The following is a 25942-nucleotide window of genomic DNA, read 5'->3' as shown; positions in this document are numbered from 1 at the left end:
ACCAACTAGTTTTTTAGTCCATTTTATAAATTGAAAATAATCAAATTCCATTAAGTCTACATTAAAAAATTCTAAAATTTAATGATTATTTCATGATCTTCTCGCCATTTTGAAATTGGAAAAATTACAAGGGAATCTATAGTTCAACGTATGCAGCCAAATTAACTAAAGCCGATATACTCCATTATTCAATTTGCATGATAGAAAGAACAATTAAGTGGATTAAAATATGTAGTTAAATAAAAGATCTGTACAAAAACTCTAACTACGTAGGCAAGATCTAATATCCATGAAGCACATGGACATAGGCAAGATCTAATATCAACCACAGTCAAGAGTTACGATGAGATGGATAAGATCCTTTCATCCTTAATTAAAATTCTCGATTTCGAGCTTGAATATGAAAAAAAAATCTTATGAGAAGAACTTTTTTTTTTGTTAATGAGTTTTATTCAGTGAAAATCAAAATTAGTTGGAGTCCGAATACAAATATCGAACATCAGGTGAGAAACGAATTAAAAACCCTATCACCTATACATGATTAAAGAATCCCTTCTATATTCCCTTTTGCTTAGCTGCTCCTCGTGGAAATAGTAGCTCCATTCAATCTAAGCTACATTTACATTATATTTTTTTCATTTTGTGACACTACAAAATGTTAGGTATCATTCATTTCCCATGCAACTTTATAAAAAGAGAGAGAGGGTAACCGGTGATTCAAATTTCATCAAATGCATAATTTAATCGAAACAATCCCTTCACCAGAAGCAAACATGATGAGTAAGAGACAAAAATAATTAGACAAGTTGTTGTTATGAAAAGAAGAAAGAAAGATACAAAATGTTTTGCATCAAATACAAAATGTGAAATAAAAAAAGAATTAGGTATTGAAGTAATGCTCTCAAGAAATGAGAAGAAAACTGGAGCTGTATTTAGGCCCAAAAAAAGTGGTGGTTTGATTGAAGAAGCCCATTAGGTTTTTATTGGACTTGGATAGCACCGGCCCGTTATCCTTCCACTGCATAGAGCGGGAACTATTCGTTGCTCTGTGAAACCAGCCTCACGCAGTCCGCCCCACTCTAGTAGCCAAGCAGCCCATACTTAGGTTTGGGCTACGTGACTCAACTCCATGCTTGGATAGGGCAGGCCAGACATTAGCCATCCAAAGCCCAGCCTTCAGGATAAGCCCAACATTCCACCACATTGTTGCCCCCACTTGGGTCACAAGCCCACGTTACAAGGCTCGGCGATAGAGTACTTTCTCATGTCCACATATAAAGATAAATAAGTCACTGTAGGAAAACGATATGGGAGATGATGGTGTAGCTTTAAACGTCATTATTAAATACAAGCAGACCATGCATTTCATAGCAAAATTCAAGATAACTAAATCCAAAATGAATAATGAGTGTCACACCTCCTTTTTGTGCGCTTACCCCGAAGGATAAATGCACGAGGGAGTTTTTCCAATTTAAGTGACAATATTCGAAAATGGGATTATTTATTTAAGCCCACATGGGCTAGGCTGGGCTAGCCTGACCCGGCCCATATTGACAGCTCTAATTAAAAGTCAGACATTCATTGAGAGCAAACAAATGAGGCCTAAGTCATGTTTTAGCATAGTTCTTTTTTTCCATGAGACAAAATAAACCGAGTATTAACTTTTTCTATTTTTAGACAAATATCATTTTTTTCTCATAATTAGCTTAATTCTTATATTTATATTTATATTTATATTTCAGTTAATATTCGGGGACCGTTTTTTCCTATATGATGAAATTGAAATATTTTAAAATAATTAATAACCAAATTAAAAAGGGCCAGAAACATGAAAAATTGAATAGAGCGTATTAACTAGATTTTAAATTTCAACTTCGTGTAACTTTGTTGAAGGAAATATCTTGGGCACCTTTGCTCAATTTCTTTCTTTAAAGCAGTAATAGTAATATTTACATTCGCGGGAGGGAAAAAAGACAATGGGCTAACAAGTTTCAATTAATGGTGTCAATTTTATTTTTAAAAAAATAAAAAAATTAATATTCAGATTCAGAGCAAAAAATAACTCATTTGACTCTTGAAATCTTCAAATCACTACAAAAATTGGGACGGAGGGAATACGTAAAATACTTCCTTTATCTTTTTATTTCCTTTTTTGTTATTGTACTACTTTGGATGGATGTAATTCGTGAGGCATGTCTAACTACGACGAATAGACTTAAACCGTGTTTCTATATGACCTGATTGTACTACTTTGAATGGGTCCAAGTACGAAGAGTAGACTCGAACCTTGTTCCTAGCCCCTAGGTGCTCACCATTTATTTTCATTGTTCAAATTTTTCACAAAACAAAACCATGAGATCACTTAGAATAATCAAATCAAAACCAGTAACCATATATATATAAAGAGGGAGCATCCTAGTAGATAGCCATCTTAGGGAGTCCGTGGTAGAGGTCAGGCGGGTGAATGATAGGCTAATGACTATTAAGTTGGTGGTGGGTGAGGGTACTTTAAATGTCGTTAGCGCGTACGCACCACAAGCAGGCTTGGATGAGGATATTAAAAGGCAATTTTGGGAGGGGTTGGATGAGATTGTTCGTAGTATACCGCCTTCCGAGAGGTTATTCATAGGAGGAGATTTCAATGGTCATATTGGGTTATCTGCAGGTGGGTACACTGAGGTGCATGGCGGATTTGGTTTCGGAGAGCGGAACGGAGGGGGCATTGCGCTGTTGGACTTTGCCAAGGCTTTCGATCTAGTCATTGCAAACTCGAGTTTTACGAAGCGGGATGAACATTTGGTTACTTACCAAAGTTCGGTGGCGAAGACTCAGATTGACTATCTCCTCCTCAGGAGATGCGACAGAAGGTTGTGCGAGGACTGCAAGGTTATCCCAGGTGAGACCCTCTCAACGCAGCATAGGCTTTTGGTGATGGACATTTGTATTAGGATAAGGAGGAAGAAGAGGTCAGTACAAGGACGCCCCAGGATTAGGTGGGGCGCCTTAACTAAGGATAAAGCTAAAGAGTTGGAAGGAAGGTTATCGGCAATGGGAGCTTGGAGAAGTAGTGGGGACGCAAACACAATGTGGTCGACGACGGCGGACTGTATAAGAAAGGCGGCGAGAGAGGTGTTAGGGATATCTACGGGCCACTATGGTGGACACAAAGGAGATTGGTGGTGGAATGCAGTTGTCCAAGGTAAAGTGGAAGCAAAGAAGGCGGCTTACCTAAGGTTAGTAGGGAGCACTGACGAGGAGGAGAAGAGAGAGAACAGTCAAAGGTATAAGGTAGCTAGGAAGGAGGCGAAGATGGCAGTGATGGAGGCTAAGACGACAGCTTTTGCTCATCTGTATGAGGAACTAAGGAACAAAGGTGGGGAGAAGAAGTTATTCCGACTCGCTAAGGCGAGATAGAGGACAACTCGGGATCTGGACCAAGTGAGGTGCATAAAAGATGATGACGGCAAAGTTTTGATGGGAGATGACCAAATTAAGAGGAGGTGGTAAACCTACTTTCATAAACTTCTAAGTGAAGAAGGGGATCAGGATATTATACTTGGGGAATCGAGGAATGCCGACAGTCACCATGAATTAAGTAATTGTAGGGATATTGAGATCGATGAAGTCATGGAGGCAATGCGTAAGATGAGAAGGGGCAGAGCTACCGGGCCAGACGAAATAAGAGGGTTTGACACAAGACAATATCCGGATTACAACCCTGCAAATAACCCAGACAACAGAAATGATAACAAAATGAACCACCAAAACTCCTCCCTGACCAACCAAGAAAGGAGTGTCTTTCCAATTGCCAAGCTCGGCATTTTAGCCACTGAATTCGGCGTCAACATTATTGGGACCTCCACCAGCTTCCATCTCGTTGTTCTTAACAAATTGCTTTTGGGTTCCCTTCGCGGGCTCGTTCTTAAGAGCCACCTCTGATGGCACTAAGAAATCTGCAACGCGTGGACCTCCGAGGATCTCAGAAGACTTCTCATGTTCCTATTCAAAACAAGTCATATTCGACATATGCATCTCATTACCCATAGGCGACGGACTTTGGCTAGTCTCTGCTGCATCTGGATTTTGTATGACAATGTCACCTGCATCAATAAGCTTCTGAATTGCTTTCTTTAACTTCCAACACTTCTCTGTGTCATGTCCTGGGGCATCTGAGCAATATGCGCACCTTCGAGAAAAATCAAACTTCTCTGACAGAGGGTTTGACATTTTTATATGAATCGGCTTCAGCATGCCCAATTGCTTCAACTTTTGGAACAAACTGGCATATGATCCTCCAACAGGGGTGAAAGCCTTTTCTTTCTTCAGCAACCTCTCATTCTTAAATGGTTGATTGGGCCGGAAACCTGATCTAGAGGGCTTTCGGTAGGCTCGTGAGGGTGGATAAGTATTTTGTGGTGCTGGGTACTGGGAAAGTGAAGCATGTTTTTGGGAGTCCCGTGGAGAGAAATAGCGTTGGGGAGGGGAGTAGCGTTGACGAGTGATGGAGCTACTCGGGTGGCTGGGAAAGCTATCATAAGTGGGTTGAGATGGAGAGTATGGGGGATCATCCATTATGGTGTTGGGTGCTTGGGTAAGGACAAAGTTCAAGAAGCTAGGCGGTGGCGGGGGTGGTGCTTTCCCAGTCATCCATGCCTGATACATGTCTGCCACATGCTGTCTCAACATTTTTACCTCTTCTACCAACCCGTAGTCCTTTTCAACCAACCGTTTTCGGGCATCGGTACCAACCCACTTAGCTCTGTTGTTCTCTGCCATTGTCTTTTGCCTTTGTGTTGCAGGGAAGCGTTACTTTCAGAACCACAACCAACCACCTTTCTGATTATTGAAAGAGGACAAAATGGAAGCAACCTGTTAGCGTTAGGGATTTCAACAGATAAGAAAGCACACATTAAGGATGCAATGCAACTAGGAAATTAACACTTTCTATCATGCATTTGCTTCAGTTTCGTGTGTCATTCCAGCTTCTTGTAATTGTGCTCCCCCTTTTTTCTCTTTTTTTTTTAATTTTCATTTTCCTTTTTAATGGTGGTCGAATCTTTTGTGGATTGCCTACGTATCATGTCCCCGCATGAATCAGACCGGGCGTAGCACGCCCAGTTTCTTCCGGCGTCCCTTTCGGGAACATTTGGCTATTTTTGACAAAAATAGCATCACCAAACTTATTTATGACTCTTTCTCTTGTTTTTCAAAATAGGAAACCTGATATAGCAAACACGACCTTTCAACGCATCGGGGACGTAAATTTTTAAGGCTGTGTGGGTCAATCGGTCAAAATCTAAAAAAAATGACCCCAAAAGTGGCTGTTTATGCAAAGTCAGCCTTTCGGCGTCCCTTTCGGGAACATTCGGCTATGTTTTGACAAAACAGCGTCACCCGACATATTTATGACCTTTTCTTGTTTTTCAAAATAGAAAACTCAATATTGCAAACACGGCATTTTAGCGCCTCTACGAAGATTTTTAAGGTTGTGTGGGTCAACTGGACCAAATCTAAAAAATGACCCAAAGGTGGCTGTTTATGCAAAGTCAGCCTTCCGGCGTCCCTTTCGGGAACATTCGGCTATGTTTTGACAAAACAGCGTCACCCGACTTCTTTATGATGAAATTAAAATTTGACATATTTTTTTGGTTATTTTAGCAAAAGGGGAGGTTGGACCTAATTAGGGCTGCCTACGTATCTCACATCCGGTGAGAATCAAACCAGCGTAGTTCGCCCATTAGGAATAAATAAACTAACTCTTTTTTTTTTGAATAAAATACTTACAAAGAAGAGAGAAAATATTTTTGGATTTCGATTTGCTTTTTTTTTTGAAAAGAAAACAACTAAATAAATATTTTTTTGAATTTTAACTTCTTTTCCTTTTTTTTGGGAATTTCGAAAAAAAAAACTTCTAAAGAAGAAAGGAAATATTTTTGGACTATTACTTTAAATTTATGAAAGGAATACTACAAAAGAAAAGAAAAATATTTTTGAATCTTGTAAACAAGACTCTTTTTTTTCTTCAAATAAATCAAACTAAAAATGACAATTTTTCAAAATTTCGGCAGGGTTTTGACACTACTTGGACATTGGTTTTATTTTTCTAAAAATAAGTAGTTATCTCCCTATACCGCTATATATATTTTTTCACAATTTTTCAAAAAATTCCCGATTTCAGCAGCCGGTCAGCATGCAGATCTGAAGCAAATAAATGTGCAAAATAAACAGGATGTAGCAGGATGATCTTTTTTCATTTCAGGTTGCTTGTCCTAGACGGACCCAACCCCTGTGTTGAGTCCCCTAAGTCAAATGCAACATGATGCACATAAACATTCCTACTAGGGACCCGGCATGAGGTTTTGTTATACTAGGTTTATCCTGGGTGTTTGTTCTAGACCTGGCTTACCCGAGCGGACAACTCGAGCCGAAGATGGGAACTGCGTACCGGTAACCAAAAGATCATCCGATTTTGCAACTCCTCCGAATCCTCGTTCTATTTTGGAATAGGACACTAACAGAAAGAAGTCACGACCAGCGTGCACTCCTCAAGAGAGAGAAGAGAGAGATTTCGTAGCAGTTTTTATATATAGTTCAGATAATATCAAAGCGGTAAGAGTAACATTTTGCACATTTAGGCTAAAACATGTAATAAAATCAGATAATAAATAAAGCCAAATAATAACAATTATTCTAAGCTCGAATTTTTTGACCCTGAACCAGAGATTCTAGGTTACCTCCCCAGTAGATATTCAGTCCCCTAAGTCAAATGCAACATGATGCAAATAAACTTTCCTACTAGGGATCCGACATGAAGTCAAGTTATTATAGGTTCAACCTCAGTATATGTTCTAGACAGTGTACCCGAGCGGACAACTCGAGTTGAGGAAGGAGCTCCTTTTCGGGAACCAAAAGGCCAGCCGGCTTAGAAACTTTCCGAGCCTCTTTTATTTCAGGGTATGACAGTAACAGAATAGGGAGCCTCAACCAGTAAGCACATCCCCGGAGGTAAGAAGAGAAGGGTTTCAGCACAGTTTATATACAATTCAGATAATATCAAAGCGGTAAAAGCAACATTTAGCACATTGGGCCCAAACATGTAACAAAATCAGATAAAACCAAATATAACAATTTATCTAAGCTCGAATTTCTAACCCTGAACCAGTAGTTCTGGGTCAAGTTCTCCAGCAGAGTCGCCAGAGCTATCATACCTCCTTTTTCGCCCGCGCCGCCGCAAAGGGACGCGGCAGGGAGTTTTTTCCAATTAAAAGACAATCGAAACGGGATTTATTTATTTATTTCAGAGTCTCCACTTGGGAGATTTATGGTGTCCCAAGTCATCGATTGAATACCGAATCGAGGAAAATATTCGACTTTCCAAATGAAGTCTGCGAACCAGAAATTCTAAGTAAGGAATTCTGTTGACCCGAGGGAAGGTGTTAGGCACCCCCGAATCCCGTGGTTCTAGCACGGTCGCTTAAACTATTGTAATGGCTAGGTATCTGATTTTGATACATATTATAATTTATGTGCTTTTATCAACTATAAACCGCTTTTATTATTATTTTTAATAAAATTGCAAAGTCGTGAAAATGCATTTCGAACCACGTCACAATCAATGCATCCGTGGTTGTTGACACATTTTGACTCCGTTGAGATTTGGATTTGGGTCGCATAAACGCGCACCCGAGTTTAGGGATGTAATATTATTAAAACCGTGCCTAAAGAGTCTAACGTTTTATTACTTTGGGAATGCCATGAAATTTGCTAAACGGCCCATTCCGAAGTCTAAGTATTCAATTAAACATTTATCGAGGGCCCCGCAATTTGTGCGTTTTATTGGGCAAGGCTCATCTCATTTATTTTAAAAGGATAATCTTAAAGTGCCCACACCTTTTCTATTAAATTTGTCTCTAAAAAATGAAAGAGAAAAAGTCCTAATTTATTTACATGCTTACGAGTTGTTATAGTCGGGTTCCGAACGCAATTTGTTAAATCAAAATGTAAACATAATATGGACAGTCCATTGGACAACGTGGACCCAGGCCCAACGTGTATGGCACAAAACTGGACCTGGGCCATCTCATTCACATGTTACTACCTAGTTACATTATACTAGGCATGCTCACAGTTTGTCAAATTAAAAAAAAACTTGGCAATCTAATTTTAATCCTAAACCATTTACATGCTGAAATTAACCAATAGTATCTAGCTAAAGAATATTCATACAAGTTCCGAAACGGTTTATTCGTTTAATGAGCTAACTGTTGAATGTTTAAAAATAGTCTAAATCAGCTAACATGCTTTTTGAGACATGATAACCATCCAACAATAACGAACTAACTGGACAAAGTTACTACACCATTTATTTATTTTTTAGCAATACATAGACAATTCGTCCACTAAGCTACTGTCAGATGTTCCATTATATATATTAAACAACTACATGGTTCTGATATTAGGAAGCTAAATAATGTACATATAAAAATAAAATCCAGAATATAACTAAGATAAATTCAGAACTTCAACTCTTCATTTCATATTCATGCTTCATGTTTCAGTTTATAATAACCAGCGTGTCAGTTGTGTACCTGATATTGGAAGCAAAAGAAAAGGAGATCAGCAGAAATGCAGTAGCATACAACAACAGCAACACCCAACGACAAATTTAAAAAAACCGAGCCAAAATCCAGCAACAACCAGTGAAGTAGTAGCAAATAACCAACTGAACTCAAGGAAACAAATCAAATGAAAATCCCGAAACACCAAAAACAATCAATGGGCAGAAACAAAGTGAATCATTTTTAGATTGAAAGACCAGTTAATGTTTAACTCTTAAATCTTGACCTCTCTGTATATCTAGTGTATGCAGATTGTATATCGGGTGTATACTACTCTCTCTTTCGAATCTCCTTCGAAATGTTTTCTCAATATTCAGCCAATCCCCTATCCCCTTTCAATATTTTTCGGAATTCTCTCTCTATTTTCGGAATTTTTCTTTTCCTTTTCTCAATATCCAGCCCGCCTATTTTGTGTCCAGCCCCCTATTTTATAGCCAAACTCTCCTTATTTAAATTAAATCCCACTATCTTCCATTCATCCCCTTTTAATCCACTACCATAGTCTTGTTCCCCATTACTGATTAAACAAATACATTATCACCTCCATTATATCTTGTCCCCCATGCCTAACTTAAACAATTATATTATTCCTCTACTACATTATGTCTTGTCCCCACCATGTACTATTTTAATATTATTAATGCTTAGTGGGCGGAGCACTCAAAATAAACAATTGCTCAAATTTTCAATTCCAAAAATACCCCTCTGAAATTAGTAAAATTACCGTTCTACCCCCATCAGCTATAACCAATTCACCTAAATCAATTAACCAAAATATAGCAACTATAACCAATTTTTAATCAAATTCAATCAACAAATTCAAACTAAATGATGAACAACAAAGAAACAACTGGAATTATTTTGACTAAACAATATTTTTTAACAACAAACCTACTTTCAGATTCAACAACAATAACAAACAAATTTATTCAAATTCGAATAAATCTTAAGCGGAACAACTAAACAGATTCAAATCACTAAACTCAATCATCAGTTAAACTCAAACTAAATCAAACAATATCATAACAAAGATGAATGATTCAAACTAAATCAAAAACTTAGGACCAACACATAAACACTCGACATTAAATCACTTGACGAAAAACTAACAAACTTCAAACAAAATGAACACAAATTATCTCCAATACAAACAAAGACCCGGGTTCGAATTCAAACTAAACCATCGAAACACAAACACAATCAGAGAACGAAGAAAAAGAGCGGAAGATGAACTTGCTAAACGAAAACTAAAAGAAAAAGAACGGAAACCTACTAGTTTGAAGCCCGGATTCGAACGAAACCTCGACGCACTGCAACTCGACGAACTCGACTGAGCATGACCTGTATGTGTGACCCCGACCAAAGCTCGAACAAACGAGATGATTGAGTCTCGTTTTGGACTGGAGGCGACGGGCTACGGCGACGCTACTGGACGATGACATACTGTCGTGGTGGAGCTGGGGTTAGCCATGGAGGTGAAGCAGCGGCGAGCTGCTGTGACGAATGAGGCTGCGCTCGTGACTGGAGCTTGGAGATGGCAGTGGTCGTTCATGGTGCTGCTGGGTGGCAAAGACGAAGCAGTGGCAGCGGGGTCGTTCATGGCTGGTCATTGGTTGAAGGAAGATGGAGGTGAAGGGGCAGCCATTGTCGAGCTTGAGCTAGACATGGAGAAGACGAAGAAGATGGCAGCAGCCATGGCGGATTGGGGTTCGAGCGGTGTTGATGACTAGGGCTGTGTGTGTGTATGCGTTGTTGTTGTTGTTGTGTGTGTGTGTTGTTGTGTGTGTGAGTGTGTTGACGAAGATGGAGGCTGCCATGGGAGCTCGAGAAGGGGGTGGTCGTTGGAGTAGGAGGACGACGATGGAGGCTGGGCAGCTCGTGCGATGGAGAAGACGAAGCTGAAGGGGAGGTCGTTCATGGCTTGGGCTTCGTGGGTGTTGGAGGACGATGGTGGACTGCTGGTGGACAATGGAGGTTGTGAAGGGGTAGCCATGGTTGGGGAGCTTGGGGAGTTGGAGAAGAAGGAGAGAAAGGGGGGGGATAGGTTTTAGGGTTTGGGGGGGGGGGGATATGAAAATGAAGAAAAGGGGTTGGGCGGGTGGTTTGGTTATGGGACGGACTGGGTCGACCCAGGTCGAAATGGACCGGGTCGTAGTGGAAGGCTGGGTATCTTTGGGCCTGTGGTTTAAAATTGAAGAAGAGGCCCAATCCGATTTTCGTCTATTTTTTGTTCTCTCTTTTACTTATTGATAAAACTAAAATGTTAAAATTAAATTATAAAAACCAAAATTATCTTAAAATACTAATTAACTTCTAATAATAATTATCACCCAAAATTAAACATCAATAAAATAAAATTACACATTTTGGACATTAAATGCTAAAAATGCAAAAGATGCCTATTTTTGTAATTTTTATTCTTGTAAAACAAACTTAATTACTAATAGTTGTAAACTTAAATCCTAAACGCAAATGCAATGTATTTTTATATTTTTTATTAATTTACAAAATAAACATGCACAGACAAATGCAAACAATACAAGAAAAATAACACAAAACTCACAACAATTGCAAACAAACAAAAAATTATTTTATTTTTTGAATTTTTGGGAGTAATTCTCATATAGGGGAAAAAACACGTGCTTACAGTACCTTTAGTGGATGATTTGATGGATATATATATATATATATATATATATATATATTTTTTTATTATTATTTGAATATTGTATGAAAGTTGAAAAATAGTTGTATATGTATTAATCGTTGTATAAAATTTGTATTTAAGTTATCAATACTATCTTTTTACATAAAGTTGTTGATATGTATCAAAATTGTATTAAGAAAGTAAGTTTTGATTGGAATTTTAGAGAGGAAGAAGCACACACTACACACAAAATATATACAAATCAGATACAAAATATACAAAAGATATTTTGTATAATAATTGTATTTAAGTTGTATGATATTATAGTTGTATTTATATTGTAGTTATATTTAACCGGGTAGAAATAATGTATGAAAGCTGTAGATAAGTTGTAAATAAGTCGTATAATATATAATTAGTTGTATGAAATTTGCTTTTACTATGTATGTTGTAGATAATCAATTTTGCATTAAATTTGTACGAAATTTATTTTTAATTTGCATGTTGATGTACCATATATTGTTCTTTTCCCAGTTGATTTTATCTTATCTGAAGTCCGAGGAGATAGTAAATTTTGTTCAGCTGGAACATTCGATGTAGGTTTTTCGTCGCCTGCTTTTGGAGACATTACCTTCTCCTGGTTGTAAAGTCCATCTTCTAAGTACTTCTTTGTATCCCTTTTCCCAATGTTCTTCGTTTTAATGAGAATTTCTGAATAAACGACACCATTTCTGATGGTTTCCTACTGTGATCAGGGTTTTAATTTCAGGTTTCAGTCAACTGGAAAGCCTTAAGCAAGCTGAGGACGCAGATTAAATCCACCAGCAAAAGAAAGAAGACCTAAAAAAGAAAGATGACAACTTCAGCAATATCTCATGGCTTTGACGGATGTATTTTGAAATAATTATCAAACAGAAATCCCTAAATATAAGTTAGATATGGAGAGAAGATGAGAGAAAGGAGAGATAAAAAGAAAAAAATGTAACTAAATATCTTGATTGAATGCACTAATAATGAATTGAGAGCCCTTTAAGGTGGAATGTATATAATTTGTAAATAATCCCTATTTAGAAAGAGTAATATACAAAATTAAAATAATTTTGGTAAATAATTTTCAAATATTGTATAGGAACGAAAAAAATTCCAATTATATTTAGTACCAAAAATTATTGCCGGAATATATGTATAAACATCAGTGGATCATGCCGTAATAATTACGGCCTATAGCTTTGGCTGGCAAAGGAATGCTCTTTCAAGAGGGTTTTTCATTAATAATTCATCATTAACTAGGTAAAAAGGAATTATATTATACTATTAGCTAAATAATAGGTTTGAACCCAAAGATGAAGTAATTTTAAAACCGCCCTTTTATAAATAAAGGAGTTGCAAAGTTAGTAGGGCGTGTGAATTGTTACGCAACGTCTTCCTGATGATCTTTGGAAGGGCAACGTAAGGCTAAGCAACCGATGTCAGTCGGTTGTTGTCCGCCAATGAGGTCCTCGCCGCACGCTAGACTAGATTGTCAGTGCCGTGCGGGAAAACCAATGTCGTGAGCAATTGCGGAAGCTGAGAGAGAATTGGGTTTTGAATGCTGATGATGATTTTATTGATGACTGAAAATGATGATTACAATGATGTGGTGTCGAGGGGAGAGACACCAGAAAATGCTGATTGAAATGTTTGATTGTTTGGTCCCCCTTAATAATGCTTAAAAAAAATAAACCAACATTACAAGACTAGTCCTAATAAAGCTGTAGAAGCACACTGAAATGAAAATGATGAAAACTAGTCTATGATTACAATGAAAAGGACTTAGATTATTACAAGGAAAAACTAAGTCCGATGGCAGCATCTTTGTCTTGCGGGTCAGGGTCTGCGCGCGCGTTGCTGTGGGCGCGCGCGACACTTGATGTGCTGGCATGAGGCTGGGCGCTGGTGCTTGGCATCAGGGTCTGTGCGCGAGGCGCTGCTGGAATGGGCCTGCAGCTGGGCGCTGGCGAGGCATCAGGATCTGCGCGCGCGGCATTGTCAGGGCGCGCGACGCTGTTGTCATTGGCCAGCCCTTGGGCGCTGGCGAGATGCATCGGTGGGGCGACAGAGGCACATGCGCGCTTGTCATTGGCGCAGCCAAGACCACGGGGCCGACCATGGCGCTAGGCATTGTGAGGCTTGCTAGGCCGCCATGGGGCGCGGCCAAGGGGTCATGGGGCATGTGTGGAAAGCAGCCCATGACAGAATTCATGCTTGAATCTCCCTAAAATTCGAAAGTAATGATTAATTTGTAGTCAACGCTAGTCAAATTCATAAACAATATCAGTCAAACTTGATTGACTCTCGATTGATCTTATTGATGTAAACTCGTGATCATACTGTTGTTACCTTTTTTTTTTTTTTTTACAACTCAATTAAAGAAAGTTTTGAATTTTTTTGCAAATACTTGAAATCCACACCATTTTTTCAGTTCTAACAAAATACTATAAAAAAACTATTCTCCTAATAATATTTGGTTAGTATAATTAAAAAAAAATCTCTAATATCTTTGTAAAACTAATTCATCTTTTTTTATTAAAGAGAAATCTGAGCCGTTGAAACAAGTCCACGGAAAACAATCAACAAAATTAATCATCAACACAATCGAACAGAAGAAGACAAAGCCATCGAAACTTCACCTTCTCTTACTGCAAATCCTCGGAACAGCGACACACTTTTGTCCCCAATTTTTCTCTCTCCAAATTTACCTCCTTAATTTCCCAAAATTTGGGGATTTCTTATTTGGTCGTTTTTAACCCCAATTTATATTCAATCTTTATTTTTTTCCTTCTAATTTTGAGGTTTACCAGCTGGGTACTGTAATTTAAACTGGGATTGGCTGTAATTGGAGTTTTACTGCAGTTAAAGCTGACCCAGTTCTTCAAGATTCACTAGTCTTTGTTTAATTTCCACGGTAACTAACAAATTCACCATTTTTTAGATTCTGTGGCTTTTGGATTATTTTTCATGTTTAATTTGTTATTGGGTGTTTTGGGTTGCTTTTTTCTCTTTATGTTTGCATAATTCTGTATGTGAATTCATAAAATGAACTATATTTACACTAGCTGTAGACCTACTGCAACCGTGTTACAGCTTGTATTGTATTGTTATTTTATATACAATGTTGGTTTTGATTGTTACTTAAATTGTATTATTAAATCCATTGTTGTGACACAGCTGAAGGATCCCATTTTATGTAATGATGGATTTGGTGTGATTGGATCATTATGTTGTTCTGTATGTGGAGTCCATTTTTGTATTGTATTGTTATTTTAAATACAATGTTGGTTGTGATTGTTACTTAATTTAATTGTATTGTATTATTAAATCTATTGTTATGAAGCAGCGGAAAGACTCCATTTTACATAATGTTGTTCTGTATGTGGATTCATAAAATGGACTATGTTTATACTGGCTGTTGACATACTGCAACCCTTTTAGGGTTTTACTTTATCTATGTGAAACCAAGGTCTTTCTATGTGATGAAGGACTTTCTAGTATTCAAAAATGGGTACAATGGAGTGGAGGATTTGGATTGAGGCTTAGTTGATTGACTTGAACTTTATGCTTTTGCGAGTTAGTTTTCCTTTTGAAAGTTGGGAGATTGTTATAAGTTAATAGGGAATTTGTTTGAATGGATACTCGAGCTTGGTGAATATCGCCGATTAATTCCAATTATCCGGTGATGTTTGACAATTTTATGGAGCCCGGGTTACGGTAGGCGGGCAGCCAGCGTTAAACTAACCAGTTTCATGATGAATCCTCACGTTAGATGAGTTTAAATGTTAGAAAAGTTGTCAGCAAGGATTCATATAGACAACCCCAACTAGTTTGGGACTGAGGTGTAGTTGTTGCTGTTGTTGACTTGTTGTTGTCTGTGTTTGTCTATGTTGATCTGTGGTACTTTTGGTCTATTCGGTTACTTTTGACAATTTCATGTGTAGAATATTTATCAGGTAGAAAGTGATTTAAAACTAATTTTTGATGCATATATGTGTATGTGCACGACAGAATGGTTTGAGGAATTTTTGACGTAGTAGTGCAGTCGAGCCATGGGTAGCAGTGAGATGGATAAATCCTCAAAGGAGGCAAAGGAAGCAAAAGAGCCGAAGACTCCCAATTCACAGGTAACTGGTTGGTGCTAAGAGAGAATACTGTGTGTTCTATAGATAACTGGTAAAGTTGATAGATGTTAGTGGATGACGCGGGTTGAGACATATAAACAACTTTGACATACTTTTGGTACTGGCTTGGTGTTCAGTAATAGAACTTTTGTACCAAAAACAAAAAACCATTTTTTTCCCTGAACAAGTATTTTTGTGTGAGTTCTTTTAATCATCCCACCAATTAATGTGTTTTGCTTCTTGGCACTATATAGGAGCAGGCTTCTACTACTACCGCCGGCTCAGTCAATCCAGATTGGTCTGGCTTTCAGGTATGGTTTCTCTGTAGCATATTTTCTCAGCCTTTTGCCTCATTTATTGGCATTTCTTTGTTGGTAGTCTAAGGACATTGATGATCAAAATGCAGGCATATTCTCCTATGCCTCCACATGGGTTTATGGCATCAAGTCCTCAAGCACACCCTTATATGTGGGGAGTTCAGGTATGGAAATTTCACATATGACGTGGCTCTGATTCACATGCTGTTTTGAATTTCTTTCAAAAGTCCGATCTAATTAGCATTACAATAAGCTAGTATCAGCACACGGATTTCAGGATAGGTTCTGACTTTTGAATCAAGAAGCATTACATTAAGCTAGTTAGAATGCGTATTGATTCAATTACATACCCCCTGGTCTGCAAGAGTTAAAAAAGAAAGAGATGATTTAAGTTCGTTATATTTCACTCTTTCATGATTTGTTTATGATGAGTGTGGCTCTATGATGATCTGATAACTCATTCTTGGGGTTTCATCTTGTCTGCTAGTGATTCGTTTATGGGCTTGGATACTATGCTTTCTACTTCCTCTGTTTCATTTTGTGTCGTAGTTTGACCGAACACGGAGTTTAAGAAAGTAAGGAAGACTTTTGAATCTTATGGCCTTACGATGTATCAAAATGCCGTTTAATCGTGTGGTCTTAAACATGCCATGTAGGATGTTGGAATTGAAGAGTTACTAAATATAGAAAGTGGCATCAAAATCCCCAGACCCCATGCATAGCGGGAGCTTAATGCACCGGGCTGCCTTTTTTTTTTTTTACTGAAAAGGAAAGTAAGACACATAAATTGAAATGGAGGGAGTAATAAATATTTGCGAGATGATACCCTTTTTTGGTGAGGAAGGAATCTATTATGGACATTATAAATCCCGTTTTTTATCAGCATTCTCTTTACTTGGCTGATCGCTTATGAATTTAGTTATAGAAGCATTCTTAGCTTAAGCTATTTTTTGGTGCGTTGAATTAATTTAAGCGAGAAAGACTGCGGTATGCTTCAGTTGTCTTTTAATCGGCGTGCTTATAGATAATATATCGAAGTGGTTCATAAACTTGATTAAAATTATGGGAAAGGTTTGAGCTTTGAGGTTCGAACCTGTTAAATAGGGTCAAAGATGTATTAGATTGTGGTTTTAGTATTCGATGTTGGTAATTTCCAATTTTGGTCTTTGTGGCATGCAAATAAACACATCTACTGTTCAATTAATAGGATTGTGCATTTGGCCCTTCCTCTAATATGTTTTCTAAAATTTATTGTATTTTTAAACTTAACCATGAGATGACTTATCTTTTATGTTAAGAGAGAATTAGTTTTGTCCCTTGACTCTTTATTTTAAGTCCAAAATCAGTAAACTTGTTTCCTCAGAGTAAAAAAAGCTGATTTTAAGAAAACTTTTCATTAAAAAAGCATATAATACTATCGATCAAATGTCAAATATTCAGATTTCACTGAGACCTAGACTGAAATTTGTTAATGAGGGACCAAAAGTACAATTATCCCTTTTGGATAGATTATATGTTTAAATTGTGTCAAATTAGCAGGAGATACCTTTCACTTAGAAAAGGGTTGTAAAGCAGCTTCTTGAGTTCGCTTGGAGCGATTGCTTCACAACCTGAATAAAGCAGCTTGTCTTTCTCTTTTAAATGCTTTAAAACGAGCTATATGGCTTGTTGTTCAAGCTAAATCTCTTTTTCCCCTCCGCCTCTTCTTCTAATTTGAGTTCAAAGGTATTGTAGTGGTACCAAATTGTCACTTACATAGAGAAGAGCAGTAAAGCAATTTAAAGTGCTCAGACTGCGTTTTTTTAACCTTTGCTACTACAGCATAGCTGGCACAAATTGAATAAAGCAGGTTGTTACGATGTAATAGCTTGTCTAATGCTTTTTATAGGGGAAAAAGTGACTGATGATAGATCTCTATGGCGTTCTTTCATTATGTTATTATCTTTTTATTGTGAAATTAGCATAATTATGGTACTATCAAAAGAAATAAGTACAGGTAAGGTGGTTCTTCTGTTGCATCTGTGTGTTTTGCAAGCGATGCTTTCATCATACGCTTCTGCATTTGGATCTGGATATCATGAAAATATGTAATTATGTTGTTTGCTTTATGCACATTTCTACTTGCATGATTTTCTAGAGTATGACTAATCTCGAGTCTCAAGCGGCAAAACTTGCTGGCTTCGTGCATTTTGAAGAATATGATGTGTCAATTTGCTACCACCTTGTGCAGATGTGTGCCTCCTGAAAATTTCATGTGTGGAATGTACATAGCTTTCTTTGCTAAGTTGCCAATGACTTGTACTGATCCTAAATTGTCAAGAAGAAAAAGACTTGGTATAAATTCTGTGGTCTCGCTCAAGCAGTTCTTTGGATAGCATTCACCGTTTCACAAGTGTTAATATGGTTAACTGAAAGGATGAAAATTTATTCCAGACTGCATATTTCGTATTACAGGATTACCGAGAACAAGAGCAATTGAGGCTTTTATTTCAAGTCATCATCAAAGCCTCTCAATTTTTCTTCTGAAATCTTGATGAATAAGTTAATGATGCTTCTGTACAACAATTCTGCTGGTTTCTTTTTACTCCATCTCCATGGATTGTGAAAGTGTAAAGATTATTCTGATGAATCTTCAAGCATGTGGATAATAGTGCCAAAATTTAGTATTTCTTTTGTATGGATTATCTTTTAATCTGATTTTTGTGGTTTATATTTCCTTGCTTTTGTCTGTGGTTCTATTTTACAAGTTGCTACGCAGTTTGTGGTTCTATTTTATCTCTGTATTTTCACAGTAGCAGCCCGATACTGTTTTAATAAAATTTGACCTTGTCAAAAAAACAAAAATATTTCTTTAACAATTTTGGCGGCTGGTTTTTCAGCAATTTATGCCACCCTATGGAACTCCACCACATCCATACGTTGCAATGTATCCCCATGGCGGCATATATGCTCATCCATCAATGCCTCCGGTATAATCTTGTTGCCTGATGTTTACTGTCTTACTAACTATATGCATCTCAGTTCTGATTTTGCTAACTTGAAACTGATATTTTCCAAATTAATCAGGGATCTTACCCTTTCAGCCCTTTTGCGATGGCTTCCCCAAATGGTGTCACTGAAGCTGCAGTGAGTACCTACGCTGAATGTGTTGAATAACTTTGTCCACGTAATCAATGTTTTAAGTTTCCAGTTCTCATATTGCTTCCTTCATTTTTCCTTATGCAGGTTAGCAACCCTGGTAATGCTGAAGTAGATGGTAAGTCATCCGAGGGAAAGGAAAAATTGCCCATTAAGAGATCTAAGGGAAGCTTGGGTAGTTTGAATATGATCACCGGGAAGAACAATGGACCTGGTAAGACATCTGGAGCATCTGCCAATGGAGTCTATTCTAAAAGGTATGATGCATAATATGAAAGTTCTCAGAATATTGGAAATTATAATATAAGCAGAAGAATTTAGAATGGTTATTAAATGGGCACTTACAGCGAAAGTAGATTAATTGGGCACTTACAGTCCAAATTGCCTTATTAATTTTTTCTGGTCGATCAACTTCAGCTTATCTTCTCGTCTGAGACTTTTATAAATTGAATAATGTAAATCAAGCCAAATGTGACTTCTTGGTTTTGTGGGCTCTACTTAGTATGCATTTCCGATTGGGCACTTACAGCGAAAGTAGATTAATTGGGCACTTACAGTCCAAATTGCCTTATTAATTTTTTCTCGTCGATCAACTTCAGCTTATCTTCTCGTCTGAGACTTTTATAAATTGAATAATGTAAATCAAGCCAAATGTGACTTCTTGGTTTTGTGGACTCTACTTAGTATGCATTTCCGATTGAGCGGATTCTAGTCATCAGATGGTTGTAAGTCATGCTCCATATTTCCCAGTTTAGCTATTGTTAGCACTTCCTGAATGCCGTAAGGGTTGGCTGGAATAAGCAGTGTTGTAAACAAGCCTCTTTATCTACAGTTGTCACGGTCAGAGGTGGATGTAGTGTTCTACCGACGGGTTCAATTGAACCCATAACTTTCGATGCGGAGTAAAAATTTATTTGTAAAAATTCACTAAAATTGCAAAAATAGTAGATATGAATCCATAACTTTAAAAATATAATGAGTTCAATGCTAAAAACCTTAAAAGTTGAATCCATAGTGTTTAAATCCTGGATCCTTTCGGGGTTGAAGGCGTAAGCGCCGCCTCTGCTTCCGGTTGGAATGATGTGTTCTTCTCATGTATGGTTTTCTGATACATACTGTTTTGCAATCTTTTTAGCTTTTGCTGAGCAAGATAATTGCTGTCCAGGAATCTAAAATATACTTATTGGTTAGGTTGAATACAGAAATATTTTGGAGTATCAGATATATTAATATATTTGTTGCTAATCATGATATTTTCTATCCATGTGAGAATGCTTTTTTGCTTAAAGTATTTCGAGTTGTCAAGCCTAAATACTTCCCTATCAGTTCATGAGACTTATGACCTGTGCCAATGTTGGACTTGTAGTGCCGAGAGTGGAAGTGAAGGGTCAAGTGAAGGAAGTGACGCAAATTCTCAGAATGTGGGTATTGTATGATGTATTTTGTTTTATTTCAATTATTATATGGTAGAAGGTAGTTTTTTATTTCCTGTTTATGGGAAGTATGATAAACATGCTTTCCATCTTAAAGCAATGGCTTCAGGCTTGTCTGTGCTTTGTACAATTCAACATAGAGGGTGTTTGGCTAAGCTTATAAGCACTTTTCGGCTTATTTAGTTGTTTGGTAAGTTAAAAGTGCTTATAAGTCAAAAATACGCCAAAAGCCATAAGTTGGTCACCTCCAACTTATGAATTTTTAGCTTATAAGCACTTTAAGTTTGACCAAGATTTTTATTATTTTATCCTTAAAATATGACAAGAGGGGTTGCTCTGATGGTAAGCAACCCCCACTTCCAACCTAGAGGTTGTGAGTTCGAGTCTTCCCAAGAGCAAGGTGGGAAGTTCTTGGAGGGAAGGATGCCGGGGGTCTATTTGGAAACAGTCTCTCTACCCTAGGATAGGGGTAAGGTCTGCGTACACACTACCCTCCCCAGACCCCACTAAGTGGGATTATACTGGGTTGTTGTTGTTGTTGTTGTATCCTTAAAATATTCCCTTTTAGAACAAAACTCCTACATCAATGCTCACTGCCTCAAGTATTTTTTCAACCTAACCCCCCCTCCCTCCCTTCAAGTTTGCAATTCTCATTGACTATTTAATAGAAGCAAATTCTCTATTCCTTTGCATATTTGTATCTATGTGATTGTTTATTAATCTTTGAACTGTATGTAATAAATGAGGACATATCAAATTTTTGGTGTATTGCTTTCCAAGTGTTGTGGTGATGAAGATAGTGTTTGTTTCTCTTCAAATAATTTGTCCTATTAGGTTTATTTTTTATTGAGAAACTTTTGTCAATTTATTAATTATTATAACTTATGATTATATGATTATCATAAAATAAATTATATTTATCATAAAAATTATCTTAGCTAAGCACGGTTGTATTTAAAATAAAATGACAAATAGAATATTTTGTATTTGAATCGATCTGGAATCTAAAATTTTGAAGAAATTACGCCCTTACAAGTGTAAACAGTTCTAAGGTTATTTAAGTCATTTTAACAGAAAAAGAGCTTATCAGCACTTTTTAATCAAATACTGCAACAACTTATTGTCAATTTAAGCACTTGTATCGAAACACGTAACTGCTTATTTATTAGATCAATTTCAGCACTTAAAAGTGTTTTTCAGCACCTAATGCTTATCAGCTACTTCAAATCAGCTAATCCAAACGGGCTCTAAGTGTTTGGAAAGATGTGCTGAAGCCGATAATAATCAATTGATGTGTTTGGTAGAAAACTACTAATAAGTTGTTCTTTTATTAAAATGACTAAAATATCCTTAAAAAAGTTACAAAATATTATAAATTAAAAAGTTTCTTTGTAAAGAAAAGGATGAACAACGAATATGGAATGAAAAGAAAGTTAGAAAATTTATTTAGGGAAAATATTTTGTGAATTAAAAAATATTATTAAGGATAAACTAGTAAAATTCTTGGTCAAACTAAAAATGCTTATAAGCTAAAAAACTATAAGTTGGGGGTGACCAACTTATGACCTATGGCCGATTTTAGCTTATAAGCACTTGGCTCATAAGCACTTTAGGTATTTGCCAAACGCGTAGATAAGCCAAAAAAGTGTTTATAAGCCAGTTTGACCAGCTTATAAGCCTAGCCAAACACCCTCATAGTCAGTTATGCGTGTGTGCGTGTGCGTGTGTGTATTACAGGGAAAAGCTAACTCATTGTTATTTCAGTATGTCCTTTGGTTCGTCGAGCCAGTATCTGATTGTTTGTCATATTGATTTTGTAGGAGTCACCAATGAATTCAGGAGGCGGGCAAGATTCAGGTCTGGTGATATGAATTTGCTTTGAATATGTGGTAACTATTTTGGCGATGAATATATTTGATGGAAAAGTAGTATGATGTCTCTGCTACAGCTGACACATCTCAAAATGGCAATGCTGCACATGGTTCCCAGAATGGAGGGACTGGCGGCGCTCCTCATTCAATGATTAACCAAACTATGGCAATCGCCCCGATATCAGCTGCTGCGGCGGGAGGTATTCCTGGACCCACAACCAACTTGAATATTGGTATGGATTACTGGGGTGCTGCCACCGCATCATCTATTCCTGCAATACACGGAAATGTACCTTCTGCTTCAGTTGCTGGAGGGTTGGTTGCTGCTGGATCACGAGATAGCGCTCAATCACATATTTGGATTCAGGTATCCTTTTTGTCTCTCCATTTGTTAAGAACTCATGATTCTGTATGTTGAATTGTAAGCGAGTCTATTGCAGCTAGATTCACATATGTAGATAACTATGATTTATGTCCACATAAAACACACTTAAAAGAGCACGTGTTTTAGTTACATGAGTGAAGTATGGACTAAAATATTCACACTGATATAGGCTTTGTTGATGACTTAATGCACATATATGTGCATGGGATGGTTTGATCTGAGTTAGGATACGGAGTTGGAGGAGAACACCAGAGTCCAAGATCTCCATGAATTCTATTATTTTACTTCAGTCATTATGTGTTGAACAGAAGCATAAGCTTTACTACTAAAATATCACCCTGCCTCTACCCAAGATCCCAGCGTCACAACTCCATTTTTTGATCAAATTGCGAAGTAAATGGGCTTCTAATGAGGTGTCATCCTTGCCGTTCGCTCAGTGTTGAGCACCTAGAAGATCATCTGATTTCTCCGCAACCATTTTTGTCATATTAATTTTCTGCTTTTCTTCCTTTTTAACTGAGGATGTCTCTTTTAACATAGTGTTTCTTCTCTTTCTGGATAGTTAATGCATTGTCACTGACGATCTTTTCTTTGCGATTGAATTCAGGACGAAAGGGAGCTTAAGCGGCAGAGAAGAAAACAGTCCAACAGGGAATCTGCTCGTCGATCTAGGTTACGAAAGCAGGTACAAATAATCCTTCAGTTTTTTCCTTTTTCAATCATAATTAACCCTGACTCCACTTCGCCTTTTGTGAGCCAGGCAGAGTGTGATGAACTTGCGCAGCGTGCTGAAGTTCTAAGGGAAGAAAATTCCTCTCTTAGAGCTGAAGTGAGTCGTATCAGGAGTGAGTATGAGCAACTTCTTGCTCAGAATGCATCTCTTAAGGTTTCTCTCTCTACCCTTCTTCGGTTCGCCCAATACACACTAATAAATAATGAAGTTCAGGACATAGTAAATAGTTAAGCCAAGGATGAAAGATCAAATTATAAATGTTTATCAGGACGGAGTACATCTAATCCTTTATCTCTCCGTAAGCGTCTCACTTAATTAATACTCCACTGGTGGAACAATATGAGCAGATCTGGAAAAATTAATAAATTGACTTTTTTTTCTAATCCCGTCAAATATTTGAAACAAATTCAGTTTGCAAAAATTACTTATATTTGAATCGGAGGCAGTAATTTTTTGGGCCTTTTTTCATTTTTGTCCCATTGGGTGAAATTAATTACAGCCGCTAGCCACTGATATGTATATAATATGTATAATTATACTTAATATACAAAACATTTACATTTTCCGGCTACTATTTTGGAGGGCGGCCCAATAAGGTAATTATCCCTAAGTTTTATGCTATTTAAGTCATTGGATTTGACTTTGCAGGAGAGACTTGGGGAAGTTCCAGGGGAAGATGATCCAAGAACTAGTCGAGATGACCAACTTCTGGGCAAAAAAGCCCAGCATTCTTCACAAAAGGAGTCCGAGCAGGGTAGCTAATGACGTTCTGGCTGCAGTAATGTGGATTAATGATTAGGAGCTTAACCTAACAAACTTTGTAATAGCAAGGGTTTGATCTGCATTGAGTAGTAGTTTATAACTCGCGAAAGGTCACCATGCTAGTGTTATCAGGATCTGTATGTCCAACACTGTCCATCGTTTCTCTGTTGAACCAATCTTTTATGGTCGAGAAACCTGGATAATATGTAGAGAATGTGATCGTCGCAGTGGTTCTGTTCCAGCAGTGTGCAGGGAAATGTCTATTTTTTCCTCAAATTTGTATCTACTAATATGGTTGACCAGTACTGATCCAAATGCTGATCCATGGGGTTTTTGTTTTGGTTACTAAAAGTGCTTCTTTGCTCGCTGGCAGTGCCTCTGACTCGGGTTTTGGCAGTAGGATTCACTGAGGTGACGAAAGCTGAATCCAAGGTTCTTTGCCGCGCTCCATAGATTCTTGTGGATTATGGGTGTATTTTTTATTCAGCCTCTTGTTAGGTCAAAAAATATTTGTAGTAATAACTACTGATACAATTTGTGTGTATTTCAACCCTTTTAGTATTTTCAGTTCCCCCTTCCCTAGGAATCTCTCTTCTGCATGTCCTTGTTTGAGGATTGTTTAATTGAATTATGAAACATTTTTCCCGAGCTGGGAACTAATGAGGGGCAGCCATAGCTTGAATCTTTCCTTCTCCCAGAAAGCAGTATAACTCATAAATTTGTTGATAATGACATTTTAATGATCCCAAATAATGTATTTGAAACTTCAAATAGCACAGATGGTTGATATCTGGCCAAACCAAGAGCAAAAGATAGAAAATGCTATACACTCTCCTAATGCATTTTATGCATATTTTTATAGCGCACCAGAGTGTTAAGACTGTTAGTAGTTTATGTTGAGTAAACATTACTCTTTCGTTACTCTTAGTGACGGGCTTTATCTACTGGTTATTGTTTTGCTTTTCATCTATTTTCTGGTTCTGTTGATACTATTATTTTTTTTTTATGGTTTCTATTGATGGTATTGATATATTGTTTTTTTTCGTCTTCTTGAGCCGTGGGCCTATCGGAAACAGCTTCTCTATCCCCTCGGGGTACGGGTAAGGTCTGCGTACACACTACCCTCCGTAGACCCTACAAGTGAAATTTTACTGGACCGTTGTTATTGTTATTATTGTCTCCTAATGCATTTTAAATAATCTTTTAAGGTTCTTGCACGCCTATTGAAAAAAATATTTTAATGCCTTAATCCGAAGAGTATTTGTCTGAACCGCCTTTATTTCTTCTTAAACATCTCATTTAATTAACGCACTTCTAACTAAGGCAGTAAGGATATATTTGGAAAAAAAAATGACTTTTTGTTTCTTTCTAAAAATAATACGATCAATATTTTGAAACAAATTCAGTTTGCCAAATCTGGGAGAAGTTAAAAAATAGCCAGATTTATAAGTGGTCATTCAAAAATAGCCACAGTTTCAAAAAATATTGAAATTTAGCCACTTTTTATGTAAAGATAAATCTGAACGAAAGCACTGTTCAAAATCCAGAAAATACTCCAACATAATATACTGGAATTCCAGTATACTGCTGGAACTCCAGTATATTTTACTGGACCGGTCTTTGTTGCAGCAAAATAGTGGCTATTTTTCAATGACTTGACAAACGCTCGCTGTTTTTGAATGATCAGACCGAAAACTGGCTAGCCCGTGCTGTTTTGACGCCAAATCGCCTAACATTTTGGACCAAGCTAGTATCCTTCAATTATATTGATGAGTGATTTGTAGGCGTGCTAAGACCTACGAGGTCCAAATGCAATCATGGATTAAATTTTTTCTTTTTCAATCTAAAGATATTAGCCATCTAAGAAATATCAACAAACATTTA

The 25942-nt window shown here is 37.3% G+C and overlaps 1 protein-coding gene across 1 annotated transcript; it reads left to right on the top strand.

Annotated features, from left to right (window-relative positions):
• Window positions 1-13859: 13859 nt before the first annotated feature.
• LOC107809963 (bZIP transcription factor 16) lies at window positions 13860-24718 on the top strand. The gene is made up of 13 exons (XM_016634672.2): window positions 13860-14209; window positions 15307-15422; window positions 15674-15730; window positions 15826-15900; window positions 18616-18705; window positions 18803-18862; window positions 18962-19131; window positions 20241-20295; window positions 22128-22164; window positions 22256-22545; window positions 23171-23248; window positions 23324-23449; window positions 23945-24718. Exons 2-13 carry the CDS (start codon window positions 15348-15350, stop codon window positions 24056-24058), a joined length of 1227 nt encoding a protein of 408 aa, XP_016490158.1. The 5' UTR covers window positions 13860-14209; window positions 15307-15347; the 3' UTR covers window positions 24059-24718.
• The last annotated feature ends 1224 nt before the right edge of the window (window positions 24719-25942 follow it).

Source organism: Nicotiana tabacum, chromosome 5 (genome assembly GCF_000715075.1).
Source record: "Nicotiana tabacum cultivar K326 chromosome 5, ASM71507v2, whole genome shotgun sequence".
Lineage (NCBI taxonomy): Eukaryota > Viridiplantae > Streptophyta > Magnoliopsida > Solanales > Solanaceae > Nicotiana > Nicotiana tabacum.
This window is presented reverse-complemented; position numbering and strand designations above follow the sequence as displayed.